At 32.8% G+C, this 26021-nt stretch overlaps 3 protein-coding genes across 6 annotated transcripts; 2 read left to right on the top strand and 1 right to left on the bottom strand.

Annotated features, from left to right (window-relative positions):
• The first annotated feature begins 5317 nt into the window (after positions 1 to 5317).
• LOC112519915 (protein FAR1-RELATED SEQUENCE 5-like) lies at positions 5318 to 10295 on the top strand. The gene is made up of 3 exons (XM_025128235.1): positions 5318 to 5408; positions 6009 to 6574; positions 9931 to 10295. Coding segments are annotated over exons 1-3 (762 nt in total). The 5' UTR covers positions 5318 to 5407; the 3' UTR covers positions 10126 to 10295.
• Positions 10296 to 16018: 5723 nt separating this feature from the next.
• Positions 16019 to 20274, top strand: LOC112519062 (protein FAR-RED IMPAIRED RESPONSE 1-like). 4 transcript variants are annotated; one of them, XM_025127005.1, is made up of 5 exons: positions 16019 to 16313; positions 16750 to 16816; positions 17435 to 17862; positions 18229 to 18445; positions 19938 to 20274. In XM_025127005.1, the coding sequence occupies exons 2-4, from the start codon at positions 16810 to 16812 to the stop codon at positions 18424 to 18426; spliced, it is 633 nt and encodes a 210-aa protein (XP_024982773.1). In that variant the 5' UTR covers positions 16019 to 16313; positions 16750 to 16809; the 3' UTR covers positions 18427 to 18445; positions 19938 to 20274. The 4 variants fall into 4 exon arrangements, with proteins under 4 accessions (XP_024982773.1, XP_024982772.1, XP_024982775.1 ...); XM_025127004.1 differs by having other exon boundaries at positions 16034 to 16313; positions 17432 to 17862; XM_025127007.1 differs by lacking the exon at positions 16750 to 16816 and having other exon boundaries at positions 16034 to 16313.
• A 758-nt stretch (positions 20275 to 21032) lies between these two features.
• On the bottom strand, positions 21033 to 25980 carry LOC112519061. Its single transcript, XM_025127003.1, has 8 exons — positions 25033 to 25980; positions 24811 to 24898; positions 23149 to 23234; positions 22695 to 22773; positions 22385 to 22444; positions 21744 to 21865; positions 21556 to 21627; positions 21033 to 21318 (listed from the first exon to the last, which is right to left on the bottom strand). Exons 1-8 carry the CDS (start codon positions 25308 to 25310, stop codon positions 21216 to 21218), a joined length of 888 nt encoding a protein of 295 aa, XP_024982771.1. The 5' UTR covers positions 25311 to 25980; the 3' UTR covers positions 21033 to 21215.
• Between the last annotated feature and the right edge of the window lie 41 nt (positions 25981 to 26021).

Genomic DNA, 26021 nt, shown 5'->3' with positions numbered 1-26021 from the left:
ACCAAAAATGAATTATTTCATTATTAAACTTAAATTAAATTATAATAAAAAAATTTAAAGAAATTACATAAAAAATGAGAACTTTTAAATTGTTGATTTGATATTGAAATTGATATATATTTTTTTCAAATTTTTACGATATTTTCAAAATTTATATTTTATTCAAAAATAAAATCATTATTGCTTTCTTAAAAACACGTAATTTATACTATATTATAAAACATTTGATAAAAACTCTTAAAAACTACTTTTTATGCGTAAAATACTGTTTTTTATTGCATATTATTTAAAACTCAATATTACAAGTAGATTGTGTGTAATTACAACTTATTAAAGCTCCATATATGAATTCGTGTAAATAACTGCAAATAAACATAGTCAAATACCAGATAAACATCTAATTTTAAATGTAAAAAATCTAAAATATAATTAGGATATCATTGAGTTATAACAAAATACTTAATTATTATCTTTATAAAATGTTATATTATTAAACCAAAAATAAATTATTTCGTTATTAAACTTAAATTAAATTATAATAAAAAAATGAGAACTTTTAAATATTGATTTGATATTAACATTGATATATATTTTTTCATATTTATATTTTATTCAAAAATAAAATCATTAATGTTTTCTTAAAAACACATAAATCGCATTATAACATCTACATAGACAAATAATAAAATAGAACATTAAAATCGATATGTATCTCGCTGCATTGCACGAGTACTCTTCTAATAATAAAGAATTGAATTAAATAAGTTACACCAAAAAACGATAACTATTAATAGTTAATTTGATATTAATATCGATTTTATTATTTTCAAAATTTTATGTTATCTTCAAATTTATATTTCATTCAAATAATAAAAAACATTATCGTTTTCTCGAAACCACATAAAATTGTATCATATCGATAGAGACAAAGAATAAAAGGTAGACTTTAGAATGAAGATTTATCTCGTTGCATTGCGCGAGTACACTTCTAGTTTTTTAAAATAGAAAATTAAAACTGAAATATTTAAAAAGTTTTATGCTTAACTTTAAAATATCTTTTATTTTAAATATTTCACCAATATTTAAAGAATACTATAAGGGTATTCGCGCAATGCAGCGAGATATATATTGATTTTAATATTTCATTTTATTCTTTATCTCAGTCGATGTTATAGTATGGTCTAATGTGGTTTTGAAAAAGCGATCATGTTTTTATTTTTGAATAAATTATAAACTTGAAGATATCATAAAAATTTAACAAAAGTATATCGATATTAGTATCAAATTAATTATTTAATCGGTGTACACTCAATATCATTGGCTGATAACCTTGCGGGTAAATTAGACCGAACAAGTGGTCATGACACGAGGACTGACCTACATTGGAGTATACAGCGTCGTGTGCCACCACTTCATGTTCCTTTTTTTTTTGAAGTATATAATATTTATATACGGCAAATACAACAAATAAACTCACACTCTTCTCATCTATGGTGAGGTTTGAACCCCTGACCTCCTAGAAGGCTAATGACTACAATACCGCTAGGCCAAATACCGTTGTGGAATTCTTTACAATGTAATGTTTTTCTTGTGTCCCTTTATATTTTCTGAAACTCAATTGATGATACAAATTTATTGTAGTTTAGTTGATTTATGTCACCTCAATGTGGGTTTGAATGGCTTGTTTAACAACGGTTTTATTTATCAAATTTTGTAAATTGATGCTACATTTTCCTAAAGTTAATTAGGAAAACAACTGTTTTATTTCTGTAAGTAAAAAAATTCATATTGATATATATCATATTAGAAGAGTACTAATGCAATGCAGCGAGACACATCTCGATTTTAATGTTCTATTTTATTATTTGTCTCTGTCGATATTATAATACGATTTTATGTGTTTTTAATAAAACAATAATGATCAACTATTTAAAATATATATNNNNCTGCAATTAGTTAAACAAATTCAGATATGGAGCTTTAATAAGTTGTACTTACGCACAATCTATTTGTAATCTTGAGTTTTAAGTAATATGCATTAATAAACAGTATTTTACGCATAAAAATTAGTTTTTAAGAGTTTTTGTCAAATGCTTTATAATATAGTACAAATTATTTTATTTATAATTTAATTTAAGTTTAATAATGAAATAATTTATTTTTGGTTTAATAATATAATATTTTATAAAGATAATAATTAAGCATTCTGTTAGAACTCAATGATTAATCTAATTATATTTTAGAGTTTTTATATTTAAAATGAGATGTTTATCATGTATTTGATTATGTTTATCTGCAGTTAGTTACCCGAATTAAAATATGGAGCTTTAATAAGTTGTAATTACGCACAATCTACTACTGTAATTTTGAGTTTAAAGTAATATGCATTAGTAAACAATACTTTACGCATAAAAAATGGTTTTCAAGAGTTTTTGTCAAATATTTTATAATATAGTATAGATATATCTCATCCTTCATAGACTTTGCCTTAAATAGCGTATACTATATACCCGGTTAGTTTAGTTGGGGAGAATTGTTTTATAAACCTTTTGATTTCAAACCACATCTTAATATGATTTTATTTTGTTTACTAATTCACAGTCATTTTCATAGTAAATGAACTTTATCATCTTCTTTATATATGTATATATATACTATATTATTAAAATTTGACAAAAACTATCAAAAACCATATTTTATACATGAAGTACTGTTTATTAATGTATATTACTTATAATTCAAGATTACAAGTAAATTTTACATATGTACAACTTATTAAGCTCCATATTTGAATTTGTGTAACTAACTGTAGATAAACACAATCAAATACATGATAAAATTCTCAGTTTAAATATATCTAAAATATAATTAGAATAATTATTGAGTTTTAGCAGAATTAATTTGTCACTAAATCTAAATTAAATTATAATAAAAAATTGAACTAAAGAAATTACATAAAAAATGAGCAACTTCTATATATTTAAAAAAAAAATTATGATATCTTCAAATTTATATATTTAAAAAACATTATTGCTTGTTCAAAACTACATAAATCCATATTATAATATCGATGGAGACCAAAAAAAATAAAATGAAACACTAAAATCGAGATATATCTCGCTGCATTGTACGAGTACCCTTCTAGTAATTAATAATTTCTGATAATTATCCATAAATACCTCAACTATCTATACTATCTTATTAAGCAAATTTAACAAAAGTCTTAAAGTCTTAAAATACTAAATGACCAAGATACCCTTTATACTATTTTTTTATTTTTTTTACTTTTTCACCCACTTCTCTCCTCACATACACTCACCCTCTCACAAACCGATTTTAAAATGATAATTTTAAATTTACACTTTATACCCCTATAATTAGTTAATTATTATTAAGCAAATTTAGCAAAAGTCTTAAATCTTAAAATACTAAGGGCCTGTTTGGTTCAGACATGTGAATGAAAATGGGAATGAAAATGGTAATGACAGGGAATGAAAATGGGAATGAATATTGCATTGATGCTGTTTGGTTAATACTAGGAAATCATTAAAAACCCTAGAACGACTGAAGAACCTTAATCGTTAAAAAAAAAGTGAAGAAGATTGAAGAACCCTAATTGGTGAAAAGGCAAGTCTGTACATCTACACATGATTTCCCACAAACCCACAATCTTTAATCGACAAAAACCCTAACGGTGAAGTCGTAAACCGATTGCTTCGATTGAGTGGCCATGAAGAACCCTAATCGGTGAAAAGGCAAGTCTGTACATCGTTTCAAAAACCCTATAAACGAAACATAAAACGAAGTTCACAGACCTTAACGGTGAAGTCGTAAACCGATTACTTCGATTGAGTGGCCATGGATCGATTTGATTGGAAACCCACCACCGGCGTTCTGTTCGCACCACAGAATCTTGTGGAAAACCAAGATCTTTTCGAACCTATCGGATGAGAAAGTGAAGAAATCGATGAAATTTTCAGAAGATTGAAGAACCCTCATCTTTGATTCCAATATGGAGAAGACGCGATGTGAAGACGTGGGAATAAAAATTTCATTCCCCCCGATTAGTTCAGGAATGGAAATTAATGGGTTTGCTATAATGGGCCCATTATATTATATCTAACCAAACCATATTTTTCATTGTCATTGTCATTCCTTACCTAGCAATACCCCCAACCAAACACCCCCTAAATGATCAAGATATCTTTTATACTACTTTTTCACTTTTTTAATTTTTCACTCCCTTTTCTCCTCACACACACTCCCTCTCTCACAAACGATTTTAAAATTTTTAAATTTACATTTTATACCTCTATAATTAGTTAATTAATTTACTTTACGTCTTTTACTTTTAAATGTTTCATTTTAAACCTTTATCAAATTAACATATATAATCGTATATCAATTAAAACATGTTTAAAAATACATTTTTATTTTAACAAGTTACATCATTATAATCTTCTCGTTAATACATTCAAAATGAGTCTAATATTGAATAGTTTTTAACTTAATTATATTATTATATATTATATATACCGTGAAAAAATATTTTTAATATTTACGATTTATATTTTTATATTATTTATTTATATATATACAATATATTTTGGGATTAGACTGTCCAAATTGCACTGTATAATATGTTCTTGGGTTTTTTGAAATATATATATATATATATATATATATATATATATATATATATATATATACATGTATTAATTCAACCTTAATTTGAGTTTATAGACAAGAAAAAGGGTAAGCAGTTGAAATTTCATTCTAAAATCCATATTTTTTTGTCTTTTCATGACTTATGATCTGTCAAATTTGTAGTTTTCTTTATTAGTTTTGAGTGTTTATCTTAAAACTCAAGTTTCTTGGTTCTTTGCTCTTGGTGTAAATCGAATACATTTGTGGAGTCGTTTAAATATGTTGAATTTTAAATATATTGGATTTTAAACTGTCATACAATTTTTTTCATCGATAGTCTGTAATTGAAACCATAACTCTTATTCATTCAAATTGTATTAATATGTAAATACCAAGTGTAATCTATATCATCGTTAAATCTTATCTTATAAAACCAATAGATGTTCAAAATTGTTAAAATTCATGGCTTCTAACATATTGCGCGCATACACAAACTATAAACTTTGATTATGGTTTGTAAGACTTGCATTATTTGTATTTAAAACCAAACCTATAATTTGGTAACTGAAATTGTAATTTCCCCTGTGTTTTGAAGCATAAACACCCAAATTGCTCGTAAACGGCTTCATCACACTCGACATCCATCCATTTATATAATCCTCAACTGCACCTCCCTCCCTTTTCTCTCTCTCTCTGTTCATCACTATTAGCTCAAAACGATCCTCGTACCAGGATCATCACAATTTCAATTGGAAGTTTGAGTAAGTTCTGACCCTTTCTCTTTCTGTTCCTCAAGTTTCAATGCAAACCCATGTCACTTCTTCAATTTTCTTTGCCAAACTTCTTTCAGAAGTTCCATAGAAATGTGGCCCTTCGAACGAGGATGAGACACTACACCAGGGTTCCTTCAAACAATAACTTTTTTATTTATTGGCTTTTAGTTTATGTTTTGGGGAAGCGTAAATTTTTCATCAGGAGATATCATATTTCAAACAGATATATCTTTTTGTAAGCTGATTTTCGTATTTGATTTAGTAGCTAAGAGGGGAAAGTATATGAAATGGGTAATGCTTGATGGTGTTTGTGAATTTTGATTCTATGCAAGTAGTTTTAGTTTTAAATTATCTGATTTCTGCTACTAAAGTTCGCATTCATATACTGTTCGTTTTTGAAATTTTTGTTGGCTAATTTTGATTGGATATCTAATGAAGTTTGGTGTTTTATCTATTGCATTGTTCTAATGCCAAACAGAGGGAAAGGCAGATACGTATGCAAAATCCAAATGTGCTGAAAGTTGAATTGTAATTACTTGTCTAAGTGAAGTAGAGTTCATATTTTTTTTGTAATTTTCTGTTTTGCAGTGGATTTTGAGGTTGATGATGATGTCAACAGTGAGGAATTATTGAATTCTGCTGACATGGAAGGCAGGAAAGGAGATGAAGATGGTATAGTAGGATGCTCTATTGAAGGGGTATTTCAGAACAACCATGATATTAAAATGGATCATGATGAATCAGAAAGAGGGATGCTTCCTTTGGATGGGGCCCACACAATTAATGACTCACTTCTTGTGGAAGAACCCTATGTTGGGCAGGAGTTTGAGTCTGAAGGGGCAGCACATGCATTTTACAATGCATATGCAACGAGAGTGGGATTCGTTATCCGTGTAAGCAAGCTCTCTAGATCAAGGTGTGATGGAACTGCCATAGGAAGAGCTCTTGTTTGCAATAAAGAGGGTTTTAGGATGCCAGACAAACGTGAAAAAATAGTCCGACAAAGAGCAGAAACACGGGTTGGTTGTAGAGCAATGGTTTTAGTTAGGAAAGTAAGTTCCGGCAAATGGGTAATCACGAAATTTGTCAAGGAGCACACTCATCCGTTAACACCTGGAAGAGGCCGCGGGGACTTGATTTATGACCAATACCCGGTTTGTCTACTTCCTAAAGTGCAGCCTACCAATATTTATATATTTGCTTAATTCTGTCATTGTATATGTTATATTGCTGTTAAACCACTTGCAACATAATTTATGTGATTACCCTGAAATTTTTTCTAGGTAGATGAGTTCTATTTCTTATTCGTGTGATATACCTTGGTTACCTTTATGAGACTTAGGCTCCAACAGGTCCATTTAGGCCAGGAATTGAATCTGGGTTGCACAATTTGAAGTGCTTCACTTGTTATTTTAGAATTTTAAGATAAACATGATGTGAAAACAGAAAAACATGAGGTTTTAATGAACAAGTGAAAAAGATAAAATGATAACAAGAACATACAACATAGATCAAATAGTCCATGTGTTAGAAATGAGTAAACCAAACTAAATGAGCCTAGTATATCCCACCCAAAGATGCTTCCGCGGAGGGGGAGGGGTGTACGCAAACCTGTCATCTAACCCAAAGAGTAGAACGGATGTTCATGTGAAGAGCCCCGACTTGTTAAAAGTGTGTGAGAAAAAGAAAGGTTGCTTAAAAGGTTTGAAGAAGTTGAAAAAGGAGAAGAGTTCGAAAGTGAAGATCTTAAGACCAGATATAGTTATAAAGCATCATCTAGGCTAGCACAATGATGTATTTTAAGTGGGTGTTTGGTTTTAGTACAAACCATCCTTGCGTAGCACTTAGTAGTTTGTTTGATTGAATTCATGTATATACATCATAGCAAATATGTAAAAATTTCTCTTTATTTCAAATTTCCTTTTCATTTTATTTTGATACCTTTAAATATGAACGTTCTTGATATGAATCTTGACCAACAAGATGAATCCAAGAGGAGTATGATATCTAACAAAATGAAATGCCAAGTTAGTCAATGTTAACATAAGGAAGAATGGAGTACACAAAAGCATCAAACAAGAAAGGGTAATTAAGACACGAGGAACGAAAAATCTTAGTCTTTGAGATGCACGACTCCACCTTCAATCTGAAAGTTTAAACCAATGCCTAGAGCTTGATTCGAAAGTCGCTTAATTAAGACATGTCGTAAGACAATGAATGACTCAAAACTCTTGATCTTAATTACTAGTGAAAAACATATCTAAACTAAATGCCCAATTTATTATCAGAGATTCTTTTTTTACTTCTGTTTCAAAAGAGTAGCAGCCTATGAAATAGAAGACATATAAAAAACTTTTGTCTTTATCATGATGATATCAATAAGCTGTTTTATTTTTCTGCAAAGTTGGCCCCAGATTTAGACGAATACTCAATTTGATAAGTTACATAAGTACGAAAACAGGAACTTAGCATATCGAATTGATTTTCAGCAAAGTTTTTAGTATGAAGAACTTGACAATTCATGACATTGAAAACAAGTACCTTCTCCATCCCACAAGAAATGTTGCTTTCTCATGTGTTTTCTGAAGCTAGATTCCTATTTTTATTTGAAAGTGTGCTTATACTTGAAGGCACTATTCTAATTGGTAGTGGGAAAATAGGGGGTTGGAGGAGGGGTTGGACATATTCAAAACTTCAAAATAGTGAATAGATTGTAAGGGATCTCCTTTACTCAATACCAAATAATCACACACATTCTTATATATAAGGATACGACATGTCGCTCAAGTTCAATATGTTTTTTCGAATATTTTATGGAAGTTCCAAAAAGGAAATGTTGCATATCACAGTGTAATAGGCACCTATTGGGAACCCACATGCTTCTTAATAGCCACTTGTGTCCACACGTTCTTTAGTTAACCACCTGCCTGTGCACCACTATGTCTGACTTGTTACAAATGCTACTAAATTTCGAGATACCAAAACTAGCAGGACCAGTTTAATAATATGAGATAACTTTGGGTTCATCACATATATTGGTGTAAACAATCAAATGTAAAGATGTATGATAAAGAATACCAGTGGGCTGATTCCAATCAGTTAAGACCAGAGATATGTCAAATTTAAAGTTAAATGTAACTCTGTTTTCAAAACAAGAAACATTAAAAATATGGCTAAGTAGGAAATGTTTTGTGTCCCAAGTTATTTGACTATCTCTTTATTGTTATCTTTTGAGAGTCGACTTTGTTCGAGTTATCTTATTGTGAGATAACTGGTGATTGCTTTCCTATTTTGATCAACATGGTTTGGTGTACTTTATATCTGTTTCTCTTTATTTGGATAACAAAGGAAGTTATTTGATGTAAAAAGAGAATGGAAAAGCATATGGGCTGAGTTATAGGCAGGAAGAATAAGGCAATAGGAGAAGCAGTACATACGGAAAACAGAAGCAATTAATGCAAGAGTTGATATTCTACCAGCTTAATTATGTGTGTGTGTGTGTATATATATATATATATCAAAGCCAGCACAAGCCTATGAATGATTAACAGGTTACTACACAATCGCGGAAGAGACAATGTGCTGGTTCATGATGGAAAAATAGATGTGCTGAAACTCATTAATATGCTACTCAAAAGAAATTGCAAGTCCTATCGACAAGGAAAGAATGAAATGTTAAAAATCACTAACAGAAATTTATTTAAGATCTACATGTTCGCAAATTTCTGGTGGTATCTGCTAGGTAAAAGGTTATTGTTATCAATCATTGCCTTTTCTTAGACTCACTTTGGCTTTTTTAAATTAGGATGTTATGAAAAGTAATATCGAAGTTTGATGGGTCTGATTGATTAAGTAGCAATTATCTAACTTGGTATGAATTTTGGATTGGAAATCAGTTGCTGGTTAGCGACATGAATCTGGTTGGGATTCTCTGTTTGTGGTTGACATAGCTGATTATATTTTAGAACTTTTACCCAAATTATGATTCATGTTTGTTGTGGAAAGCATACTCGTTAGTCTTATCCCCCATGAGAGATTCTACTTTCCATATCTTTCCCTTCATGGAGAAGAATTCACATTAGAAAGCAAGGGAAGGTCTATCTGAGGATATCTATTTCCCTATAAGAATGCAGTGATCTTAGTGAAAAGACTGCTGGTGTGTCGATATTTCTTTTCATAAATCTTGTTCTGTTGAGTGGTTTTGTGTTTTAGGTATGTCGGCACACCTGAAGATGAAATCTGTAACTGCGCACATACACTTAATTAGCATAATCATTGGCCTAAATTAGCGTGGAGCTATGAGTGATGGTCGAGCTGGTTGCATGGTCTCATGATATGTAGCTCGTGTAAAACATTCCTCATCGTTGGTGCTACTCGACCCCAATCTTTTGATGGGGTTACAATAATCTTGTGGATGATGCCATTTACTTCTTGCAACCTTTCATTCGGCCTTTAATGTCCATTCTAGATTACATCCAACTTATTGCAACCTCTGATTCGGTTTTTGCAGAATGAACATGATAAGGTTCGTGAACTCTCACAGCAACTAGCAACCGAGAAAAGAAGATCAGCCACCTACAAACGGCATCTGGAAATGATTTTCGAGCACATTGAAGAACACAATCAATCTTTATCAAAAAAGATTCAAGAAATTGTAAACAACGTGAATGAGATAGAGTCGAACGAGATTGAAACCCGTAGATAGATAGTTTTTTTCCCCGAAAAAGAACAAGGCTAATTCATCACATACAGAAATCTGTAGGATGTCATGGATTCTCGGCATTGCTTGTTGATTTTGCAACTTTGCCTGTAGATGCACATTGTGAACTTACTAATTTTAGAAACCTTTTTCTTTCAGCTTTTGAAAGATTTTGTGTACAATTGAAAACCTTATATAATTAAAGATGTCTTTATTTATTCCATGAGGCTCTCGTCAATGCTAACATCACGACTTTTTTGGACGATGAAGTGATCGAAACTGGAATTGGAGAGTGCGATTGAAACATCCGAGGCTTCCATGTTGTCTGAGAATTATACATCTTCGACCTGGTTTCTCGATGAATTGATATCTAATTAAAAACAACTTTAAATCAAACCATATGATCAAAATTATATATATATATATAGGGTATATTTCTTTTACAACCTGGTGTATTTGTACAACCCTTGCAACTCAATTAATTGAGATATTTATAGAAATGAAGAGAGATCATTTATTATGATTTGAATATTTATGGAATATAAATAGAGTTCATTAATTATGATTAATACTTTATATTATGAAACAATCAAAACTTCTATGAAATCACATATTCATCAAATGAAATGGACGGTTGAGATTGGGTTGTATTGGTTACACAAATGTCAATCAAAACACAATATAGAACCATTTTTTACATAAAGTTAAAAAAAACTATGAATTACAACTAACAAAGCATAATGTACAACTTTTTACTGTACAACCACCAACGTTGAAGCATTGAGTTTCACTTTCTTCGTTCAAGCTTTCTTCCTCCCCTCTTTATAGCTTTCTTCCACCTATTTAGCAACTTCAAACCATCCTTTCTTTATTGTGAACATCATCATCACTCAGAGGTCTCTGTATTTGTTGTATTGTTGAAGAAATCGTTGGAAACAAAGATACCTACATAACATCCTGTTGCATCGATCCCCCCTCTTTCTCTCAATCACATTCGCATAGCAAGCGTACGAAAACCCCAACTCTTGATTTCTGATCTCCATTCACGATTGATCGTTTTTGCAGGTCCATCTTTGCAGATATTCTTCAAGTTTGTGTTTGAGTTATTAACCAGGGTGACAATGGATCAGGTGAAGTTGGGTTTGGTTTAACCTATTTATTAAAATTGTTGAAACTTTCAACCCAACTCATTTAATTAAATGTATTGAGATTTTTCAACCCAACCTAACTTGTTATTTAAATGGATTGACAACGGGTTGATCTGTTTATAATTTTCTTAACCTAATTTGTTATATAAATGGGTTAAACCTGAGTTGACCCATTTAATTTTAAAACTTTAAATAAAAAAAGACTAGACTATTTAATTTTTTGGATAAAACACAACACAACTACAAATACAAACAAATTGTTTAAAATTTGAACAAAACACGTCCACAACTAGGGGTGAACAAAAAACCGTTAACCCGCGAAATCTGCGCAACCCAACCTACTAACAACCCAATTAAACCCAACCTGTCAAACTGCCAAACCGTTAATTAAGAGGGTTGAAATTGGGTTAGCATAACTTAACTCAATCCAAACCGCTAACCCGCCACTAATGTATTTTTTTTATAAAATTATGTGTGTGTGTGTATATATATATATATATATATATATATATATATATATATATGATATTTATAAAAATTAAGAAGGTGTTTAGGAATTTGAATTGCTTATAACTATAACCCTTAAGGTTTTAAACCTTTAACCCAATAACCCTTAAGCCTTATCCCTTAACCTCGTAAGTGTTAACCCAACAGAAATAAAAATATGAAACACCAACCCTAGTCCCTTCGTCCTTGCTTCAAGTTATGTATTTCTAAGTTTCTTTTCCATCATAAATTCACAATTTCAATTTTCAAAGATTTCTTCATTCCACGACAAACCCTCCGTCGGTCCGTCCCTTACGACCTTAGCCAGTTATCCCTTTACGATTTTGAAATACCATGAATTATTAAATTGTCCATAAATTTAATAAGATTAGAAAGCTAATATATTTGTAATCAAGATTTAGGACCTGTTTTTGTGTTATATGGGTTGAAATTGAAAGGGTGGCATGTGTCATCAGAGAAAAAATAAATTTTTCGCTAAAGTAGATAATAATAAAATGAGAATGAGAATTACGAACAGAAACTAAAAAGTTATGTTTCTAGCTTTCTACAGCTCTCAGTGTTTAAGAAGAATTATGACCAATCTTGCAGAGGACACATACTTTGACATATGAAAATGATAAGTCTATTGCTCGTATCAAACTTTTGAAATTTGATTCGAAGACTTGAGGATTTAGATATATTTTTGGATGAATGTAATAACTAATGACTTTGTTGGATATATTTTTAGTATTATTTATCATATTTCATTTACCAATTTTATGAATTTTAATAACCCGTCAACTCAATCCAACCCGTAAGGATTGGGTTTGGGTTGAGATTTCCCAAACCGTCATAATTGGGTTGGGTTGTAAAAATGTCATAAACCGCCCAACCCAACCCGTGTTCACCCCTATCCACAACAAATATATTGTTTAAAATAAATTGAAAAATTTTAAATTCTAAGTAACTGACTTCCACTTTCACCAATCTCAAAGTTTGGAGGCAATAATAGAGTAATGGACTAAAGTGTTTTCTTAGGGTTGCATGATGATTAAAAGTAATGGATGCGATTGAAATTTGAACTTTCATCTTAGGATTTTAATTAAGAATAAAATAAAAAATTAGAATACTAGATATATATTAAAAATAAAATAAAATTATATAATATTTTAAATAAGTTGGAAACTGGTTAAAAACAGGTTGTAAACAAGTTTAAAGCAGGTAACTCAACCCATTTATTTAAATAGATTAGATGATTAACTTATTTATTTAAATGAGTTGAAAATCTCAACCCAACCCGGTAATTCTAGGTTGGATTAGCGGATTGGGTCATTTTTTACCACCCCTGTTATTACTCTCGAACAAGTATTGCTCTAAGTTAGCCTTCAAGTTTGGGAGCTAGGGGTATGAGAATAGATCATAATTCGATTGTGGGGATGGGGATGAGGCGGCAAAACCTGCCCTATCCCCACTCATTTCAATCCATATAAGGAACTCCATATGCTATTTCATAAACTGTTATGTACACATATGCCATTAGTAGGAAACTGTAAACAGACTGTTTTCGTCACTCGAGAGATGAATCAACCTTGTGAACAGATCGAGAGAAAGCCAGAATGTCATCAGGATCATCGGCTATCTTACCACCATCTTTACTCCTGGAGATGATGCTTTCTCGTATCACCTCTCTCCTCTTCTCCATCACATCCTCCTCCTTCTTCTTCTTCACTTCCTCCTGCTCTCTTTTCTCCTTGTACCCTTCCACTTCCATCCCTTTCTATTAGCCTCTCAAAACCCTAATTTAAAATGTAGAAATGCGTAGTCTCTCTCACACACACACACACACACAGTATATATATATCATATACAGAAGCAGGATAAGTGATCAGAGAGTTGATCAATCAAATGAACACGTACGTAGCTACGATTACACGTGGTAGCATTGCATGTTCTCCACCTTTAAATGAAACCCCAGTTATATATAATTCCAATGAGATAAAATATAAAAAAAAAACACAACCGCATTATATTATTAGGAAAATGAGGATGATCAGAATGGTTGGGACGATTGATTCGATTGAAGTAAGGTGGAGTCGACTGATTGCAGCTAAGACGTCGGACCGCACTGCCGTTCATGGTGTTAAGCATCCGGCTATCCATACTGCACACGATGTCCATCACCCTTCCCTTTGTATATTATGTAATTTGTATTATCCAGTAATTTCGTATTTTCAGTTTTTAGATTAAAAAAAACAAAATATTAAGTAACTGGGTTCCATCCCGTGTGTTACACGGGTTAATTTGAAAAATTAAATCATATCAGAAACTTATTTTACAGATATAAATTATCATCGAAAGTGCGATGTTATTTCAGATTTGTACTTTTGAAATAACTTTGAACTATGACTCTTCAGAATTTAGAAATGAAAATATATCAATAATTAGTTAAAATGAAGTTAACATCTATAATAAAATTAAATGTGTTATTTTGAACAAATATAGACATATTTTTGGCAAAAAAAAAAAACCTTTTATAGTCAACATGTTAACCAACAAAACTAGTCTTACAGGATTCCTTGACAACATCAGCAAGTGATAGCTGAAAGTTGTCACAATAAGCTGAAAGTTGTCACGATAAGTTGAAAACACGAGTTGAAGGCTGTCAGCAATAACCTGTCACATTAACTGTAAGTTGTCAACGATAAGCTGAAAGCTGTCAGCAATGACATGTCAGATTAGCTGAAGGCTGTCAGCGATAAGCTGAAAACACAAGCCGAAGGCTATCAGCAATAAGCTGTCAGATTAGCTAAAGAAAATTAGTCTGAACTAAATCCCGTTTAGTAGGGAATCAATTAAACCATGATAAAAAAAAGATACATTTTTAGAAACCAAATAAGCTTATCGGTTTTGGGGATAAGGATACCAATACCCGGCCCGTTGCCATTCCTAGCTTACAAAACTTTATCACAATGCTTGGTAGCAATTTGTGTCCATATACATAGCTAAACTTGAATAAAACAAGAGACAACCGAAAAACCTGAAATTATGATCCAACAACTATTGAATCGAGTCTTTGGGCCAAATCCAAGGATAGTTGCAAAAAAGTAGAAAGGAAAAGCAGGTTGTTAGAATCGTTCATTCGATTAGGTTTATTTTGAAAATTTGAGCCAAATTTTACAGCCCAATTTGAAAACTTTGAATATTATATACATTTATTTAACGCTGCAATTTATTTAGTTATGATATTTTTTAAAATTGAATACATAATTAAAAACTTAATGATAAAATATTAAACTCAATAGTTACAAGAATTTTTGTTTATAGGATGCATTTTAGAAAATATTATGTTTAGTTAGTACCATTATTTTTGGTCACTAATTATTTTAAGTCATTAACCACTACTTTTTTGTTACCAAAACTTTTAATTTAGTGATCATCATTTTTGTCACTATCGTTCTTAAATAACACCAACTAGTTAGTCACCATTATTTTTGGTAATTAAAGCTTCCATTTTTTTTTTGTTATTAGCATTTGTAAGTAAAACCAACTAGTTAATGACCACTATTTTTTGTCATTAAAACTTCCAACTTAGTGACCACTATTTTTTGTATCAAAAGTAAAACCCAAACTCAGATTCATAACAAATCTTAGTCAAATCCACTAATCATCCAAAATACCTAAAATTGGTCAAAATTTCAAAACATGGATGATACCTCAAATTAAATGCTGTAGGAGGTTAAAATGAAAGATTTTAACAAGGACAAAGGTTTCGAAAGTTAAGACGGACTTACAATTCATTTTCGGGAAGAAGTCCCAACTAGGTCAATAATGGTGGAAATCTGCAAGTCAACCTAATCCAAACCGTGCAGGTTGGTCGGGTTAGTAAGGTTGATAATTTGGTACATTAAATATTTTCTTAACCTTAAATATGTTGTTTTTGTCTAGTCTACTTATAATTTTTTTCATCATTCATTTAGTACAATTTATTTGTATTCCTTCAATTTTAAGTATATCACATTCCATTAATTTTTCCCAATTTACATACATATATATATATATATATATATATATATATATATGTATGTGTCTGTGTGTTTTCATAGTTATTGAACATATATATATATACAAATAAGTTAAACAAAAATGAAGAATATATCAAAAATATATGTATATAAAAAGGGTGTGTGATAATTTAATACATATCAATAATGATTTAATAATTATATTAAATCTAATAAATAAATGAATATTGGGTTTGTTGAGTTGGGTTGATCGAGTTGTAACGATCGCACCCAAAACCCCAACGACGAAAGTGTATCAATTACATCGAATTTACCAAATATGATCCAATTTGAAGGGAGGATAAGTAGATACAAATTCTAGGGTTCGATTCTTCAATTCAGAGCCATCTTCCCCTCTCTCAGTCCCTCATTGCTCACATTCCACCATGCTGCCACCATAGCCGCCATCGAAGCTTACTGCACCACCTCCGACGACTCACGCACCAACGTTGAATTGTTCAAGTTTATGCTGCCCTCCGAATTCTGGACCTTTTGATTTGTGAGTTCTAATATCCTAATTCCTGCAAAAGTTTAGGTTTTTTGTATCACTATCAAATGATTATGAGATTTCAGGGTTCGGTTCTTCTTTTCCTGAGATAATAAATTAAGCATAACTTGTCAACTAACATCCCAAGAAACCTCAAATTTCTCCCGACTTGTATAGAGTTCAGTATACATTTATCGAGAATGCAAGTTCAAACCCTCAAGAAGGGTGATCATGATTTGCCAATTTTTGTTTAAGTTCCGACTTTAGAGTTCTTTTAAATGTAATTTATTAGTTGCAATTTCTATTTTGAGCACTTTCGAACATGACGCCACTTCAAATAGGAAATCAATTCTCTTATTACCTTTTTGAGGTTCATTAATTGTGGTTTGTTCAAATATGAAGAATAAAAAATGTTTTCCTTCTGTCATGATTCAACAACTGCTTGTAGAACACAATCTAGGTGTCAGCAAGGGGATATTGCTTGGAACAACATTCAAGAAGGCTATCCATGGATGGTAAGAGAGCTTTAACATGCCTGTGTTGCAGAGAAAATTATTAAGTGTGGGGGTATTGATTGAATGAAATTGAACTTTCTAAGAAAAAAGCTCCACCACAAGTGAAGTTTGAATCTTTGAAACCAGTTTATGAATCTGCAGAGGAACGTGTAAATATTTTGGTTTCTAGCATATATTTTGTGAGTCTCTTGCTATCCACATTGTTCTGTTTTAAGCCATTTTAGTTCCTTATGTATTTTCCCCTACTAATAGGAGTGAATCTTGTTGAGAATCTGGGTTTTTGTGGTTACAATCGCTTGGATAGTTCTTGGATCCTGTATGTATTGCACTTTCAAAATACTATATTTCAACCCTTTTATGCCTTAGATTTCATGAAATCTGTAGTGGGAGAATTCACAAAATTGAAATGATTAATTGTTTGACTGCTAAATGGTAATCAATCTTCAAATTGAATAGGTTTGAAGATTGATTACATGTTGATTTGATAGACCTGTTAGGTTAACTTTTATTTCTGATCTTGGTTACCTTTTATGTCTGATCTCATGTTTGACTTCTCACTTCATTTATTAGATGTCTCTTGATCGGAATGATCATACTTATATTCTTTTTCTGCAGCAGACAAAAAACAAATGTTATTGGAGGATGATATTGAAAAACTAGAAGTGCCTGTTCAGGGGGAACTAAGTCTATGTGAAGCTGACAAAAATCAGGAACCATGTGAGGGTATGCTATTTGATTCAGAGGAGGCAGCAAGAGCATTTTATGATGATTATGCAGGGCGGATGGGTTTTGTTACTCGTGTTTTATCTTCTCGGAAGTCAGAGAGGGATGGAACAATAATTTCCCGTGGACTTGGATGTAGAGGGGAGTCAGAAAATCATAAAAACGAGAGCATTATGGTCCAGAAGAAAAATAAGGGCAGAGAAGGTTGTATGGCAATGATTTTAGTGAAGAGAGAGAAACCTGGGAATTGGGTCGTTAGGAAATTTGTAAGGGAACATAACCATCCACTTCATGTCTCAATTTCAAAGAGACGCCCAGCTTTTGTAAGTTCACAGCAAACCTGTGTATGGATTTTGCATTCATATAGTACTCTCCCTCTGACCGAAAATAAACGCAGCCATTTTCTTTTTGGTTGTCCTAAAATAAAATGCAACATTTCCTTTTTGGGTAAGGGTTTAATCCAAATTTACCTTTTTCCCTGATTAGTAATCACTAAAAATACTTGTATAATTGATTTTGATCTACTAGATTTCTTTTAGTTTGTCATTACTTAGGGAATTTTAGATACCTGAGATCAAATATTCTCATCAAGTCAAATGTTGTGTTTGTTTTGGGACGGAGGGAGTATATATCTGCATAATGCAAGATGACAAGCATGCTTAAAGTTATATCGATATGCTTTTGCATAGGATGAGAAAGACAAGAGAATTCAGGAACTAACTGCTGAACTGCGTGTAAAGAAGCGGTTGAGTGCAGCATACAGAGAACAACTTCTTGCTCTAATGAAAGATGTTGATGGTCACAATGAACATATATCCACAAAAGTTCAACTTGTACGTAATAATCTAAAAAAACTTGAAGAGAATGGACACATCCATCACAGATAGGCCAACCACCATATGTTTGGTGAGTATTCTAGTCCTTCAGATAGGCTATTTGTAGTCTGAATGCTCATGCTTATTACTGTTGGCTTGGACTGGATTCCTAACGAATGATTGATGTTTCTGAACTATCGCATCTGGCTAACCATTATTCTTGTGAAAATGGCAAAGTTTCAAAGAAAGAGTGATCTTGGATCAGTTATGGGAATGTAAACACATGGAAAGAAAAATACACCAGACTTGGCAATCTTTGTCCAAAATCATGCCTTCTTTTGAACTTTGAAGTATATACCTACAAATATGCGTGTGGGTGTAGGTGTAGGTGTAGGTGTAGGTGCAGGTGCGTGTGGGTGTAGGTGTAGGTGCGTGTGGGTGCAGGTGCGTGTATATATATAGAAATACATGTATGACTACATGTATGCACACATACATACATATACAGTCATACATATGCACACACACATGCATGACTACATGTATGCACACATAACATGTATATATATAGAAATATACATGTATAGAGGGAGGGTCAAATGAGAACAAGGTTAAAATAAGAAAACAGAAGAACAACTAGGAACATGGTCAATGCAAGGGGTGTGCAGGCGACTTGGCCCCCGACCTAGGTCGCTTGACTCACATGTGATTTTACACATGATTTTAGTGTAAAATCACATGGTTAGGCCGTAATTTTGTTTTCTTATTTGGTCACTGTTCTCGTTTGAACCAACCGTACATGCATATGTATACATGTATCTGTACATATGTTTGTGGAGGGGCTTAATCATTTGAGAACTCTATATATTGTGATAACCGTAAGAACTTTTATCTTAACGTATTGTTTCACATGATTTTACTCATGTAAGGCTAGCATTTAATGTATTAATGAACATATATTTGTTTCACTATACATTTGCTTCATGTATATGCGGTTCACAATGTGAAACTCTTTTACGTGTAACGTTTGTTTCACAAAGATGCTAAAAAGGTTCACATTGTGAAACACGTATATGTGAAAAGAAAACACATTGCAAAACGAATATATGTCAATCGATATTCTAAATCCTAGTCTTCGATGGAAAAAAATCATATGCAATAGCACATGATGCACTAGTTCTCAAGGTTATCATAATTTCATGGGTTCTCAAAAGAAGGTCATGCGTTTATGGATATATAAACGTATGTTTTTTTTTTGTGTGTGTGTGTGTTTTACAAGAATGATGGTTTGTTTGTAATGAAATGAAAGACAATACAATGGTTCACTGAGTTTTAAATTAATTTGGATGAATGTATCATAATATATCTTCTATAATCTATGTGTTCCCTTTCTTTATTTCATGATGAAAGATGGTGCTATTAGTTAGAAAAAATTTATTATCTTAAATAGTTCCATGGTATATATGCTGTTAAATATTTGATTGTAAAATCATTGTAGAACAGTATATGGTTCCACTTGGAACCCCATGACTTTTGCTTGTGTTGAGAATGCAATTTTTCTGAACCATGATTCAAATTTACAGGTACAGGCTTCGGTTTGGCATGCTCGTTGCATAAACTAGCAGTAAACAGAGCTCGGCTCGTATAATCGTGTAAGTAAACATCGTCAAAGCTGGTGGATCAGTAGAAAAAGTTAGTAAAATAACCAAGTCCAAAATGATGCCCTCAGAGGCTGGTGTTAATGTATATAGAGGTAACCAAAGTTGTATGCAACTATTTGTTAGCGAACGTGTTGGACTAGAAATTATGACCCCTGTTGATATCGTTCTCCAACACTGTATGGCGCAAGGATCCTATACAATGAGTATTCGTGTCGCTGATAGTGAAATGGAAGTCAACATGATCTCTTGATTCCTTGAATGCGTGTTATCGACTCTTGGAGATGTTTCACAAATGTATTGGGGTACAAGACGATTCTTGGTACTTCCATATCGCTGTCATTCTGTCTGGTGTGAACCCTATGGGCCGTGGCTTACATATAAACGTTTGGTAAATAGCCCCTAAGTGTTTACCATGTTTCACTTATCTTATCGGTGATCACGATAAGGACCGAAAAAGAAGACTCTTATTCGAGGATTCAAAATAAGGTAATGCAGCAAGTGTTCACCCAACGGCCCCTTGTTCTTTAGCAGGGTTTAGGTTTTATAGAACTAAAAAAAGATTATTATATGAATTTTGAATGACAAACGTTGTAGTTTCATCATGTACATATGATTGAAACCACTCCGAAATTTTGGGACGGTTGGCCGTCAGCGAATGGTTCAGTCGCATATAACTCAACTTGATTCGGTCGGACCCACACCATTGCAGATAGAGATGGAAATTTAGACAACACATAACCGAGGAGTGACAGGGCTCAACTCATTTCTATACCCAAAGCAGGTTCGGGATGGGGACGAGGATGATATTACCTGCCCGCCAGCCCTTGTATATATTGATATTACTGTTTACTGAACGGGCAGCTAATGAGTTTCCCACTCCGGACGGGAATTCCTTCCTCCAACCAGTTGGGGATTAGACGGGGCGGACGTGAGGATGAGGCGTGTATTCCCTGCCCATTCCTCATCAACTTTCATCCTCAATAGCAGAACGCTAGCAAGTAAAGAAAAAGACTAGAATTGATAAGAGATGCATGGAACTGATATGTTATTGTGTTCGAACCGATTGCCATCTCTCGGCTAACCTAGCATCCTCTGTTGAGGGACCAACAAGTAGTGGTACACAAGTATTCACATGCCTTTGGACCTGTTCTTAGGTCCTAACTCACCCTCCCATGATGAACCTTGCAGATCACACCAATCTTAGATCTTGAAGTACTTGTATCCATCTTCAGGGTTTTTCATTCCCTCTTCCCAGTCACCCATTGATCGCCCACCAAACACCACCTGCTGTATGCCCAAATACCTGCCAAATAACAAGACGAAAAAGAAAGAATGAACCATGAGATGGTAAACTTAAACACATTGACCACCAATCTTCACGTAAACAATCGCACTACTCTTTGGAGTAGACGTCAGGTCAGCATACATCAAAGCATCTCCAAAAGATTTTCTCTAGTTTGTTTTGGTTTACACAAAGACCACCTACTCTTAGTTGCTAGAAGATATTGTGGATTGAAATACAGAAAAAAAATATGCTTACTCTGAACTCAATACAGTAAGGCAGTTGAGCAGCACATCAAGGGCAAAGTAATCTGAAGTACCAATGTCTACCCTGTTGGACATTTTATTAAAAGCTGTGATCTTTGTTTGAAAAACAGAAATAGCAGCAATAGACTCAAATGTGATATAGTGACTGTTTTATAAAGTAAATGGTAACAAACTTCATACCAAACCCGTCCCCAGTTGTCCTGAAACTCAAGATCACCGATATCATGGAATGATGATGCCATCACATTGAAACCCTTATCTGCGTCATAGAGAGGATTATACTCCATTGATGTATTTGCCAACTGCCACATGAAAGATCACTATCAGCACTATTCCACCAGAAATAAAATTTTGTGTTTGATGTTTCGGTGTTCAATACATATCACAAGCAGCATCAAGATTTCTCTTCACTACATGGTTTTCATAAAGCTTCATCATGAAAGCAACTTTCCAACATTTGGCAGATGCAAGGAAGGATTTTCTTTAACGGAAGGGACCCTTGGTTACAGTTTCCTTTTTATTATATATTTAATTAAATGAATTGTAATAATTGCCATTTTCTCATCAATATTTGGGGAATTAGAATATAATACACTACCAGTAAATAAGTAAATAAGTAAATAATGAAATACAAAACCAAGCACCCGCATTATAACTACCAGGTTGGCATATTTGAAGCAGTGCATTCATTAAGATTAGTAATAATCAAAAGAACCAGAAAGTGATTATTGATTAGTTGCAACAACTCATAATGCTCTATACATAGTACATAACTATTAAAAGGTTGATAAAACTAACAAAAAATATTGAAGTGATAATACCTGCAAATTATATGAATTATATGCACCCAAGCGTCCCATGACATACCATGACTGAATAACCTGTCACATAGATAAGCAAGATTGCTCTATTTATTCTTCGTACCTTGACGAAAAAAAGAAGACAATGTATTTGCAGTTTGTAAACAGAAAACGGAACAGTTTCAATAACCATCTTCTTCTGAAAGCTTGTCTGGGGAAACTGAGAACAAATAGAAAAGGCCACAGGAACGGTTTCCATATGAACCAAAAAGGCAAAAAGCTCGCAGGAAAATGTGTAGAACAAAAAAGAGGATGGGAAGAATCTACATACACTGCCTATCAGGTCAACATCCCGGTCAGAAGGTGGTCCATATAACTTGAACCATATATTGGAACCAACAGGACTGAAGCTGTCAACCACAAATGAAAACAAAGACCTCTTTTTGTAAATTAAACAGGTATTTCAAAAAGAAACTGCAGCAAAAAGAAACAAAGATACATTTTTTATATTCTTCATATAAGGATATCTTTTAAATCAAGAAATGTGATTTCATTGTTGACAGCACTTAGGTGGAGGCTTCCTAAAAAAATGGTTTACTATGGTGATGGTCATTTATTAGGATCCTCAAGTTGAAACCAATTCCAATATCAGATAAATGAGGATATTAAAGAAAATGACTGCAACCGAAAACCTAAGGTTTGACTCTTTAAGCCAATAGATTTATTCGTGGGTAGCAGAAATCTCTAAAGAAGAGTAAATACAAGAGAGAAAACAAGTTAATTACTCTCTAAAAGTGACTTTGAAAGCAACAACAGAACCCGTTTTAGACTTGTGAAAATCCCGCCCCTTCTTCCGAATCCTATCTTCAACCTGTAGAATCATGTTTGTAGAAATATCACAAATCTACAAAGAAAACAATCAAAAGTGTGCTGGAACTACTAAGGAAAGAGTTATTCTACCTATATAAGCCAGAACTTCCTCATGTTTATGGAGTACATATAATCCACCCCAAGCAGGGGTCACTGTGACATGCCACTATAAGAATGGGAACAAAAATAATACATCTAAGAGGTAGAATGCACAATGCCTTCTTTTACAAGGAATCCAGCATGAAAAAAAAAACCCAAACACGAAAGGCTAACGCTTCTTAAAACTTAGTGGATGAAAGATAATATGATTGTTCTTACTTCTTATTACAGTTCTAACATCAGCAAGCTAATATGTTGATGAAGATAAATCCATAATGATCGTTGAGCATGGAAATGCAAATCAAGTTTGGAAAAACATAAAGAAACCAAAATCAAGTGTGGAATATTTGAATATAACTTGCCATCTAATATAGAGACCACAAACACAAACCATTTTTAAGCAAATGGGGAAAATCATGGTTTCAAAAAGCAAAAAAGAAGAGACCCTTGTCGATCAATTGATGAAATAGATGCCAATTTTTAAATTAAAACCTAGATCAAAGGTTTCAAAACCTAGTTTTATGGGATTTAAAGACTAGCATACGAAGTCCAACATAAAAAGACATCAATCATCCATATCATGTAGGTGATTTCTATTTTGTTGAAAATAATACACCTTTCCATTGAGCTCTCATGTTGGAAGTAGTGTTTCATGAAAGGTTGAAGAATTAAGAGCCTATATGTGGAATAGGCGTACAGGAATGGGTAGGGGGTTTGGAGGAGGGAGGAGCAAGTAATTAGATATATTATTTTGAAGTTCATGTATATTAGGTTTTCTAATTAAATAATAATAATTTTAATTAACCAAATTAAATTATATATAATAATGCAATATTTTGATTTGTTATGTACTCTACCCAAAATAAATAAATACTTGAACACATTTGATGCAAAAGTGCCAATTTCCAAGTGAAGACATAATTGGCATTACGGACATTTTGTGTGCTTAAGGGGGAACCTTGCTGGAGTGTTGATCACAACCATGGTCTTTAAACATAATATGATAGTTCAGCAACCTCTTTAAGCTCTTTCTTAATAAATAGCCTAGACAAGACTAATGTATCTTTGGGTGATCTTATCCACTATCACCATAGAGATTTGGAGAGGCACCCACAACATAAGCAGGGTACTAAAAGATGGCGCACAAAGTCCTTCCTTATCTGCCCATAATTCTTTTTGAGTGTCAAACAAGTCTCATAAAAGCAAGCACTCAGCACACTGTTACTCAAATATCAGAAGGTGTTACATTAGCATCAAGTCTAAATGGGGGTATAAATCATTACATTGTGACAATGTGCTCGTTTAACATATCAGTAAAACTAAAATGCATGGAGCATGGCATGTGGACGAAGAAAGGTGGTTTCAATGAAAGATAGGAATGAAAGACCTACCTCAATGTTTAACTACGTGAAAACATCATCCAACAACATCTTTACTTTTAGAACATCTAATAATAGAAAAAGAACATAAACTATTACCTTCTGTCTCATCTGTTCTGGCTTCCCAATGCTATCACCAAGAACATTTCTGAGTTCAACATCATTTCTGGCTGCCTCTTCCAAAACCCTGCAACCAAAACAACACAAGCAAATTAAAGTTAATAATTAGGTTGAATTCAATGAATTTGCAAACCAAAAACTTATGATTTGGGTATTCGGAACGGGGAATTTATTTAAGAACAAAAGGGGGAAAAAGATTACTTAGCCCAAGAAGGATAGTTGTGAAGGCGGTCATATTCACGTTTCCTCTTCTCTTCTCGGACCTTGAGCAACCTCCGCCCTCTTGCGGTCGTACCAGAACCTTTCGCATCTTCAACTAAAGAATCACCATCATCGTCTTTCCTTCTACCAGAAGATTTTGCACTTACGGCGATGATCGTTGTTCTTCCGGTTCCTGGAACAAATTTAGGACAGAAATACAGAGTTTCTTGATTCAATGAAACGGAAGAACAACGATTGAATGCACAACACATGTGCATCTTGCAAAATTTTATAATCTGATTCTCGAATCTGTATTCAAAGTTATGGATAAGCTGACGTTAGGGTTCTAAAGGGGTTTATGGGTTTAAGCGGATAAATATAGTTTTGTTTCTTGGCTTGATTGCATACATCACCCCTACAGTTTGAATATTTACATAAACAGTCCCTGAACTGTAAAATTACATTGTTTTCTTGTTAACAACCATCACAAAATATCAATAATATTGATGTTACACCATAAGTTTTTATTAATTTTTCTTATTAAAAAGTATTTTAATTATTAGTCAAAAACTGTCATATTTTAATCGTTACATTTTACACCATTTTTTTAATTATATAATATTTATATACAACAAAGTTCACCCACACAGATTGAATCCTTGACCTTCAATAAAATCGGGATCTTGACCAGTTACAGAAGACCCGGTGGTGGCTCGATTGTTACACAGAAATCCTTAACTGAGCGATTGGTAACTCGAGGTCAAGGCCTGGTTAAGGATCAGGCACAGTTAAGGTTAACTGGAACTCGTTATGTAGTCCCGGTTAAGTGTCTACTTCTGCCCTTAAGAACAAGCATGTTATCTGTAGGATCTCAATGGAATTTTATCCAAGTCTCTCAAGGGCATGGCGTTTCATCTCGAACCGGAATGTCAAATAGACAAGGACCAACTGCTAGGAGTTATGACCGATTGAGACGGGTTAAAACACAA

Source organism: Cynara cardunculus, assembly GCF_001531365.2.
Source record: "Cynara cardunculus var. scolymus isolate 2C chromosome LG 10, CcrdV1, whole genome shotgun sequence".
Lineage (NCBI taxonomy): Eukaryota > Viridiplantae > Streptophyta > Magnoliopsida > Asterales > Asteraceae > Cynara > Cynara cardunculus.
The sequence above is the reverse complement of the archived record's forward strand: the minus strand, read 5'-3'. Positions and strand labels throughout refer to the sequence as shown.